This window comes from Saccostrea echinata, unplaced genomic scaffold (assembly GCF_033153115.1).
Source record: "Saccostrea echinata isolate AGI-Se365-2 ecotype Australia unplaced genomic scaffold, CSIRO_AGI_Sech_v1 ptg000023l, whole genome shotgun sequence".
Taxonomy (NCBI): Eukaryota; Metazoa; Mollusca; class Bivalvia; order Ostreida; family Ostreidae; genus Saccostrea; species Saccostrea echinata.
Window position 1 is genome coordinate 14788987 of NW_026889772.1, and position 10918 is coordinate 14799904.

Below are 10918 nucleotides of genomic sequence, written 5' to 3' on the forward strand. Positions count from 1 at the left end.
CTTTTTCCCTTTTCGCTTTACAATAATGTTTCTGGATATCTATCAAACATCTCTTAAAGAAACTGCTGGTTGAAATGTTTACATATATGAATGTAGTTTTTATTGAACATTATGCAGGCAATATACCTCCTGTAGAAGGCGGTGTGGTGGATCGGACAGCATGTATTGTTACTGATACGAACTGTGGAATAACCATTTCCATTAAGATTCGTAACTGTGGAACACACCGTGTTTATCAACTTCAACCTACTGTTGTTTTCAGTGCATACTGTATTCATGGTACTGGAAGTTAAAAAAATGAATATGTATATAATTTTGATTTTCAAAAATAAATGTTCAGAAAGAGGCATTATGTAATTTGTTTGGCATTCTAGGATTTCTGTGTTATGTATCTAAGTGTGGTCCTCCTTTGCGAGAAAGAACATGAAAATATTGAACTGTCTTTCTTTCTTCCAGATTACGATGTCCCTACAACCTTAGAGCCCATGACAACGATTCAAACGAGCTCAACTTCTCAGCAGAGTAAGTTATAAGCTGATTGGAGTTTTTTTTTTAATTATAGAAAATACCTATTCTTTTCGGAAAGCACAAATTAGAAACGTTGTCATAAAATCTTGATAAGTTTATTGATTCTTGGAATCAAAACATACATGTTTAGATCAATGGAAATTAATACGTGTATGTAAGTCACAAAAATTCTTTTAATTAAGTGATAAATGGCTGCTACATAGTAATTACTTGAATAACTTTTTAAGCGATAAGTACACTTGGTGCCTGTTATTGTTTTGACAGCACCCTCACCAAGTCCGACACTCTCTAGAGCAGAAGTAGAAGTGCATCTTGTTCCAGAAGGTATAAGCCAAGTATTCCAAGCACGATGCACATTTAATGCGAGTAATGCAAGAGGCTTACGTTTTAAAATCACTTGGTACTTTGACGACGTGTTCGATTCATCTTACTCGGCAACTCTAGAAAATATTTACAGTACCTACATTTATCTTCAAAGAGATAATTTTAAAACTCTTGGAAGAAATGTAAGTAAAACAAAACAAATTCATTTCATAGAAAACGCAAGAGTGATGCAAGTCGTAGTATTTTTGTTTTAGTTTCTTATTTCATGCATATTTGTTAAATTGTCTTTTATTTTTAGATATCATGTGCTGTGGATATGCTCAGGAACGATGGGACAACTATTGAATCAAGAAAAAGCCATGAACAGTTTTTAGGAATCAAGGTAATTCTTCAGCACATCTTTTCAGTTAGGGCTTAAGTAAGTAATGTATTTTATCAATGTAGTTTAAACAGAATGAATCTCAGTCTGGTTTTCAAAATGATTGACTTGGTGAAAATTAACGCTCTTCAATTGCTAATATATGTATTCATTGACTAAATATTTGGAAACATCATATCTTTGTTTTTTGCAATAAAGAAATTTAACATTATTCGACTATATGGATATATATGAATTGATGTTAGATCAGGTGCCATGAAGGAGTAAGCATCCCCTACGGACTAGACACACCTGCCGTGTGCTCCTTGTCATGATCGAGTGAATAGAAATTTCCTAATCAGTTCAGAGTCAAATTAATGGTCTACAATTTGTATGAAAGACGTCAGTCATCATTCGACCCAACGAAAGATTGTATTTGCAAACAAGGCATTGAATCGATCGTAGAATTTGCGAAATGTTGACTTTAAAGAAATTGTTGATATCCTTGTATCAACTTATTTGTCAATAGCTATCCTCATTTTAAAATTTGTTCGTTCGTAGAACATGCTCTTGCGTATCGTATCAACTGGGAGACATAAACTCCAGGTGATAATAGTATATTGCTACATAAATAAGGTTGACAATAGAAAAGTTGAAGTTATCACGTTCATCATAAAGTCTTGTCAGTTTGCAATCAATATTTTTTTCTATATTTTGCGAACATTTTATTGTAGCTAAATTGTATATGTTAATATTTAGATTCTTACACCAGTTGTTACATTCAAACGTGGTGAAGAGGGGAAAATTCAACTTCAGCTAACTGTACCAATTGGTTGCCTTCAGTTGGTTAGTCAATGTGACGTCATCCTCGCCATGATGGACCAATCAGAAGACCAATGCACAGGTTCAAGCATATTTGAGAATCAAATATAAATGAAAACATCATAAAAACTTGTTATTAAAATTGTTTTGTTTTTTTGTATTAATTAAATATTCCTCATTACTTTAATTGTGCCATTAGAAATCAAACGTGAGAAATAGCCATCACTATCCTATTCATTTTATACTAGCTGAAATTACTGTCACATTAAAGGGTGGGTATTTTAAATCCTCTAATGAAAGCAATGATAAATGTACATTAATGATGGAATTATAAAAAGTTTCACTGTTAAAATTTTGGAACCCAGGAGCCGCTGTTTCCGGACAGAGAGATTGTGGAATTTCTTTAAAAAGCAGAGAATGGAACAAGATTTTCGAGATTCCAGTCGGGGCTATTGAAGAAGAGGGACATGAGTATTCAGCTACTTATGAAGTGGTTCTTAGGACTGACGCCCACTTCCACCAGCCAATATGGGGGCTTTATGAGCTTCCACCAGTGAAGGTGATATCAGTACAAGTTTTGGTTAAAAGTATCATCTTTTCACCAGTGGGGAATTCTGCTTGTCGTCATTGTAATTTAATATATACACATTTGAGTGAAATAAAAAAAAATGACCAAATACAAACACATAATTATAATTGCTAAAAAAACAGGCTATATGAATAAAATACTATATCTCAGTATATATCTGTTGAAACTGGCTTTATCTCTTTGAAATCTCAAGACATAAAAAAATGCTTTAAAATGATGTTAAAAATCTCGGGAGTGCAACACATTTTTTGACATGAAAATTTCATATTTTTGAAGATGTGTTTAAAAAATGATAATTATTTATATTAGAAAATAAAGATGTTTACTGGTTAAATTCAATATATATATATTGCGCTTTAAATTTAGACTGCATACGAAGTAACTTCTGCTTGACCAAGTTATGGTAAGGGTTGTTGCTGAAAAATGTAATGTTATACCATGTCAGGAGTGCAACAGAAAAAATGTAATGTTGCCAAAAAACATTCATTAGTGTCAAGTATCTGTGTATACCCCTTTAATGTCAGGAGTGCAACATCTAACGTTTTGCTCCCCAGCTTGGAAGAACTTTTATCAGTATATAATTCTTACTTTCTTTTTTAGAAATAGACACAAGGAACACTTTTACCAAATAAATCTACCATTTACAGGATCTCTGTGTTTTAGATCCATTTTAAATGGTTAGGAGTTTAACAATTTTTTTAATCCAAGTTCAATGCAGAAATGACCTGTTCATACTAATAAGTATTATTTGATCAATAAACATCTATTTGAATAATTAAATACTAAATTAATGACAGTTTTATTATTGAAATATGTCCTTTTTTTCGATCCATTTGTGGGTTTTTTTTCTTCTCATTTTTAAAGAAATTTAAAAACAAAGCACATAGAGAAATTGTAATAAAATTCAGATAATTTCACCACGACTTCTACTGAAACAATGAAACTTTTTCTGATGTAATTTATGGTTCACAATTCTACCTTAAAGCCTCATAAAAAATGCTTGAATTATCAATAATCAAATTTATATAAATATAAACAAAAATTAATGAGTAGACTTTTTCTAGTTGAATTCAATTGCTAACAGTGTTTGTCTCATATTGTAAAATGTTCTCTAAGATATAATCTTTTTCTTCTTAGTATATTTAAACTATTTTACCACATTACTAGGGAATGATTTCTACCCGTAATAAAAATGATGAGTAATCAAGTAAATACAAAGAATTACGGATATAATTAGCCAACCTGGTAATTCGTTATAGCGGTGTTTTATTATAATATAGTATAAATTCACACATGCTATTTGAGATATATTTATGATAATTTGTGCATTTTGTTTGAATCAGTATGTGCACAAGAAATATATACTTATTTTATTGAAATGTTGATATACAAAAATAATTGTTTACGTCTTTGGGGTTTTTATGGGGATATATGTACATTATGGAACATGACAATAATTCATCAATCAATAGGCTAATTACCATGTGCTTCATGCATGTACAACAAAAAGTAGACAGTTGTTTCTCAATTAAGTGTAAATATAGGAAACATTCTTTCATTTACAGTATAGTTCTGAGTTGATAACGGGTTTCTCCGTTTAGCTGAACATGACAAAGGGCACACTGCGTGTGTGAACGGTCGACAGAGGGTGCTTACTCCTGCTTACTGGCACCTGATCCCACCCCTAATGTTTTCAGAGGTCCGCGTTTGCTCCACTCACAATTTTTATTATTTCACTGGACTATTGAGCATGGTCATTGATCGTTACCTTCATAATTCATTACTTTCAAAACAAAATTACTGGAAAAATAAGAGACATTAAGTATCTTTTTGCTCTCTTCTTTGAATAGGTCTATGAACAATGTAATTCTTCATAATCAAGCAAAATTCAAAATGATAATTGATTATAGGTATTAAAAAACTAAAGTTACAACCATATTTTATATCATCATGAATTTTAAAAGATATTGTGCCTCAGAAAACGTGAGCAAGCCAAATCCATAAGTTAGAAACTCATTTCCGGTCTATGACAAAATAGTAGAATTTTATAAAAGTTCGTCACAAGATAACATTAAAAATCATCATGTGACTCTGTTTTACTGCAAATTAAAAATCAAAAGTATTATTCCTTCATTGGTCATTTTTATTTATAATCACGGAGAGTCAAAATCATTAACCGAGCTTCTATTCATTAATTCAGATAAGAAGCTAAATTTTCTTCCAACCCTGTCTTGTCCATTCTTTTTCATGTAATGCTATAGTATGTGTCTTCCTTACATCACAGATTGTCATAGAAGAGGGTTCCGATAGAGAATGGTCCAAGAAATACTGCAGAGCTGTCAACGACCCTCACCTTTTAACATTTGATCAAAGGTTAGTCTTGAGTTCCCTTCATATTTTTCATAACTAGTATATGATGTATACTTACAATTGCTGCGGTTTTATTATGAATAAAAATATCGTGAAATAATTTTACAGGCCATATGATGTACACTTGAAAGGAGATTTCATTATGTATGAGCATAAAACTGCCCCAATCCAGGTAAGGCTTATACAACTTACAGATGGTTTGGAACATCTACTTATTTTCTTTTTCAATTTATAACCCACACGTGAGATTCGACCTTAAGCCTTATTAACAATAGACGGTTTGGAAAGAAAAATCTATTATTTCATTGGCAGTTATTTATTGAAATATAAAGTGAGAATTTGATTACATGTATGGATTTATTTTTATAAGAAGTCGATTTCCCTTTCACAGGTGCAGGCCCGATTTAAGCCTTGCTACGGTAATTCAGGTCCCCACTGCACTTGTGGAGTGGCGGTACAGGCCGGAAGAGATGTTTTCGTGATAGACAGGTGTCAGTCCAAAAAGAGACTTCGGAGGATGATGTACACCTCTTGTATGGATCACACGCTAGAAGTCAGAAAGAGACATGATTACCTGTATAATGTAAGATATTGATAATAATACTAGATCCGATAATCTTTTCTTCTACATAATAAAAATTTCCTAACTGATAGTTGTTACACATGTCTTCAGCTGGTATTCGTGTGAATCTTCCACTGCTTTGAAAGTGTAAATTAAGAATTTTTGATTGATTATATGCATGTATATAAAACATTTCTCATAAATTTATTCATTTGTTTTTGGAAAAGATGTACACACCTTATGGAACAAGGATTCAGGTTAATCTTCGTGGTAAAACTTACATGAACCTCCAAATTTATCCCTCTATCCGCGATGTAGGACAAACCAGAGGATTATGTGGAACGCTTTCCAATGAATGTGCTGACGATTTTCTCCTCCGGAACGGCAATTATCTAAACGAAGTTGCCGCTAACAAGACGTGCGGAAACTTTGGATGGTCGGATTATAGATGGAATCCTGATGCATTTTCCAGATCCTGGATGTATGACTTATTTTCTATACTTTAAATTCATTCAGTTTAAAATGATAATTAATGAATCATCGATTGTATAAAACTATATTGATTTTAAGGAGGAAAAATATCTAAGTCAAAAACATTCTTATCATAATGTTTTTTTATTTGGATTAAACCCCATCAATTACAAAGAAAGAGAGAGAGAGAGAATTATCATAATTCTTATCCCTCAGTTCTATTCTCATTCAACTTAAGGGTTGCTGAGAATGAAAGCTTATTCGAAGATTATGACCCAAGTAACTCCGAGTGGCCACGTGAGAGATACCTGTGTTCCTGCAAGAAAAACGTGGTCAAAGTGAGAATTGATGGCAGAGGAACTCCTGACTGTTCCTCCAGTGTGGTTTCAAACTGTACTAGACGGCGGGAAAAAGTCGTTGCAGTTGGCGGGGGTTGTGAAGTCAAAAGATCCTCATCAAAGTATGGTTTCAAACCTTATGACGCCACAAGGGTACGGAGACAGGAACCAAATCAGAGAAGGATAAAAAGAGTTGATTCGGTAAGATAGTAATGGTAATAAACTTGTGGTTTCTTGATTAAATATGGAATAGATATATTTTCTTTTTACAATTTTTTACAGCAAATACAATTGACGACGATCGACAATGCCACTTCTTTTTGTCAAACACATTTGTCCAAATCTGAGGCCTTTAAACTGTGTGGGGATATACCTAACGTCAATAAAAAAGATGCAATCGAAACCTGTGCTTTGGACATTGTAGTATGTTAAGATAGCAAACATCTCTTTTCTTAAATATCATATCACTTTATAAATTACTAACCGTATTTTGAAATTAGATTAACATCAAAATCAGTCTTTATAGATTATGGTTTTATCAAAAAGAAATACTATCTTTTTTTTTTTAATTTGAAGGTCAACATTAACCATTCCAATGTAAAAGTCTATATGAATCATGCTATACAGACTTGCTTTTCTCATTGAACAGCTGACAAATGGTTCTTTAGAGTGGGCTGACAATCCAAAGGAAGCTATGATCGACCGCTGTGTTTCGGAATTGCGACTTAATGCGACCTTGAATACAGAAAGCAACAACACTCCATCAGTGGCGGAAACGATACGTAACATAGCATGTCCAAACGACTGTAGCGACGTAGGAACCTGTGTCAATGGTATTTACAAACTCTCTAAAATAAAAAAAAAAAATTTAAAGTGGAATTTTGTGTATTTTTTACAATATAGAAAAAATGTACAATACAAATGGACAATTAACATGCAAATGCAAAATTATACAATTCAATAAAATAAAATTATATAATACATATGTGCAATTATTCAATACGAATTTAAAAAATTAAACATACAAATTGTGACAAAAAATATACAATGCAAATGAACTTTTATATAATAAGTATGATAAAGTATACAACACAAATAGAAAGAATTGACAATTTAAGAATAACGTTAAAAAAATACACAATATAAATTGTACAATATACAATATGAATGGAAACTTATAGAAAACAAATGAAAATTATGCAATTCTAAAAGAAATTATACAACAAAAACTGACAATTATAGAAAACTAAGGAAAATGTCGAATATTGTAACGTTTAACACGCTATATCCATATGCATAAGACATAACTAAATGATGACTAGTGATTTCAAGTCAATTAGACCTGAGGCAACAAAAATAGCTATTACATATGTATCAATAATTGAATATAATAAATAAAAATGTTTGCTATATAACTATTTTATTTATCTTATTTTTTTATTTCTAAATATTAATATCATACTTATAAAATAATATAGAAATAATTAAATAAGATATACATGTAATATTTGTATAAATATTTCTTATAAATGTATTTTGTTATAATTTTGTGCATATGTATGAAAATTCTTTTTTCTTTTCAATTAATGCCAATACACTGGATACATATTCCCATCTTTTGATACAGCAGAGATCTTTTTGAAGATAATGTTTAATCAATATCTAGTTGCTTAATGTTTTTCTCCAGGAACATGCATTTGCCCGCCTCTTTACGGAGCATCTGACTGTTCCCTGAATGTGTCTGTGCCACCTGAGATCTATGGGATTGAAGGTGATGGATACTGTGACGTCAGTCAAATGTCATGTGACCAAATTCTCATAGCAGGCGATGATTTCACAGAAACTGGATCGTACAATTGCAGAATAGAGATAACACATGTAAGATTCCTTAGTTTAAGTTAAATAAATGTACACTAAGATATTTTTACTGCATGGCTTCTAAAGTTGTACGGTATTAATAAACCCATGGACCATCAAATAGCAAAGCACTTTCGGTCTAATCTGAAGCATAGCAAAAAAACTATCCATTGTACTGAGAATAAAATGAATTGCGATGAAAATTTATATGCAGTAAATAAAAATGTATGATGAAAGTTTGTGACCCATAAAATATACCTTTTTATGAACAGTTGCTGTTTGATGGCGCAATTTCATCCGCTGGATTGAAAACATTGAACGGTGATATGCAGACATTAATGTCGGTTTCATGTCCAGTTCCAGTAAGGGAAAAGTTTGCATCACGCAGTTTACCGAGAACAAGTCCAGTTTTTGTAAGGACGTTCAATGTTTCTCTCAGTAGTGAGGGAAATACCTATAGTGAATCCTTCCAGTTTTATCAATATAATTCCACTTATCAGGACTTTCAAATATTGGACGGAAAGCCAACGTTTTCTTTAAAGGTATCGAGTTAAATCGGCACAAGGAAAGGTGAAAGTAAAACTTTAATTGTAAAGAAAAGGGTTTTGTGCTTTGTCCGAAGAAGAAAGAAAAGACTGAAGACGATTTTACAATCTTCTTCTTACTGAATACTACCTATGGTTCTTTTTTTTACAGAGTGGATACTGCTTCATTGATGAAGAAGGAATTCCAGACGGGTGGCGCAAGACGACTGATATTTGTAATGCTTGCAATTCTTCTGTTAATATCTTAGAATGGACACCAGTAAATAGTCCAGGTAATTCGATTTTTAGTAGCTTTATGTCATATCTTTTTAAATTGTCTTAAAATAATAAAGTAGATCTATACAGTGTATTCAACCATCTTAGTAGTTTTCATCCTTGTTAAATAATTTCAAAGTGAAATAGAAAGACCCAAATTTGAACCTTAATCACAAGAAAAGGCCACGGCAGAGAAACTGAGAAGTATTGTGTTCCTCACTTGTGTGAACCAAAGCATTATCCTCTCACTGTCGAAATATAACGTATTAAGATTCACTACTGACCAAAGGCACAATTTTTCACCAAACTCATGATATATATGATCATATCTCTTATTGAATGTCTGCCCTTCCCTTTCTTTCAGAGTGTGAGGTTATTCGGGAACCTGTTGATAAGTCCTACTTTGACTCGACTGAATTGTACTGGATGTTGGGGTTAGTCATTGCGGTCATCTTGATCATAATTATGGTCGTCTGTCAACATCGATGCCGAAGAATTCGCTCCAAAAGGTAATTGAAATCACAAATAGAAAGGTTTTTATTACACTATTTGCTACAGAGACACATGCCATTGTATTACACTGTCACAGAAGTTTGAACGCTGGTTTATGATACTAATTGGTCCCCCTGTCTCTAGATCACATATAATACATATTGTGAGTTGCAGAAAATACATTGTGTGTTCATCTTTCTATGAGGCAAAAATTGTTGATGATGCTTTTTGTGAAATTCAAAATAGAAAAACGAATTTTGTGAGCTTAAACATTTTTACCATACATGCATGGTAAAAATGTTTTACCATTTTTTATCAAAAATTTTCAAAATAAAAAAAGAACAAAGAAAATATCAGGGTTGCTTGTGGACAGAAGCCCCCCCCCCCCTCCCCCCTGATGCCCATACGATGGAACTGTCAAATTTTTAACTTAAGATGTAATCTTCGAAATCTGCTCCGATTTTATGATTGCAACTATATGGGACGTATTCTAATTGGGGTGAGGGCTTAGACCGAGTAATATTTAAACTAGCCCTGTATGAGATAGTGTGACATTTCCTCATTAGTTTTTCGCAGTATATGTTTTGTGTTCATTTACGATTCCATGATTATTGATAGAAATAAAGTCCAACAAGAACAATATCACGTCTGTTTCTACAAGTCGATGACATGAACAAAGGTTAGGCAAAGGCACATAGCTTTCCCTTCACATGTATTTTTCACGTATGGTTTTTATCTATTCGATAGTAGAAACATCCGACAGTGATAAAAACCTTATAAAGCAATGGTTATCAAAAAATAAATGGATATAAAGAAAATTGGATTATAAATTTTCATTTAACTGAGTAGAATTGGAAATCCGAATAATGGTCTAGTTCTTTTTATGTGACCAATCTGTTTGCTCGCGAGATAATTTGCATAAACGGCTTAAAATTATCACGTACGCAAATTGTTAGATCATTATCATAAAGCAAAAAAAAAACAGACTGTTATTCTTTATATTTACATTTTTACCTGATCCTGATTCTACAAAAATCATATATTAATATCATTTTTTTTCAATAATTAGAAATCAAAATATAATTATAAGTTTGCAAGCGTCGCCCGTGTAAATTGCAGGAAGTCAGTTCTGTCAAATGATGAGTAAATGGCTTTATGCAGTAAGTAAGTTATTTCCTTATTTGTATTTATATCTCGGACAAAGACATTTGAAAATGTAAATATTTATTTATCTTTGTAGAAAATCTTCATATGACGTTTCTACTGAATCATCTTACAATGGTGCCGAGCTTCAAGACCTTTCTATATATTTCTAGTGTTATAAACTAGCCAAACACTCTAAATATTTGTGTTACGATTAATTAGATATGTTGTATGTAATACAATTTATAATAAACTAAGCACACA

General features: G+C 32.1%; 1 protein-coding gene across 1 annotated transcript in view; it reads left to right on the forward strand.

The window, feature by feature from the left end:
• LOC133191316 (mucin-2-like) overlaps positions 1 to 10918 on the forward strand; it is a 30402-nt gene extending 19484 nt beyond the window's left edge. Inside the window, exons 25-42 of the mRNA XM_061327064.1 lie at positions 118 to 279; positions 457 to 522; positions 793 to 1034; positions 1151 to 1234; positions 1970 to 2114; positions 2398 to 2591; positions 4906 to 4994; positions 5100 to 5163; positions 5383 to 5574; positions 5781 to 6034; positions 6263 to 6563; positions 6645 to 6785; positions 7012 to 7195; positions 8050 to 8240; positions 8492 to 8761; positions 8916 to 9036; positions 9384 to 9528; positions 10752 to 10918. Of these exons, the coding sequence (XP_061183048.1) occupies positions 118 to 279; positions 457 to 522; positions 793 to 1034; positions 1151 to 1234; positions 1970 to 2114; positions 2398 to 2591; positions 4906 to 4994; positions 5100 to 5163; positions 5383 to 5574; positions 5781 to 6034; positions 6263 to 6563; positions 6645 to 6785; positions 7012 to 7195; positions 8050 to 8240; positions 8492 to 8761; positions 8916 to 9036; positions 9384 to 9528; positions 10752 to 10827 (2921 nt within the window). The 3' untranslated portion in view covers positions 10828 to 10918. The remainder of the gene's footprint in view (positions 1 to 117; positions 280 to 456; positions 523 to 792; positions 1035 to 1150; positions 1235 to 1969; positions 2115 to 2397; positions 2592 to 4905; positions 4995 to 5099; positions 5164 to 5382; positions 5575 to 5780; positions 6035 to 6262; positions 6564 to 6644; positions 6786 to 7011; positions 7196 to 8049; positions 8241 to 8491; positions 8762 to 8915; positions 9037 to 9383; positions 9529 to 10751) is intronic.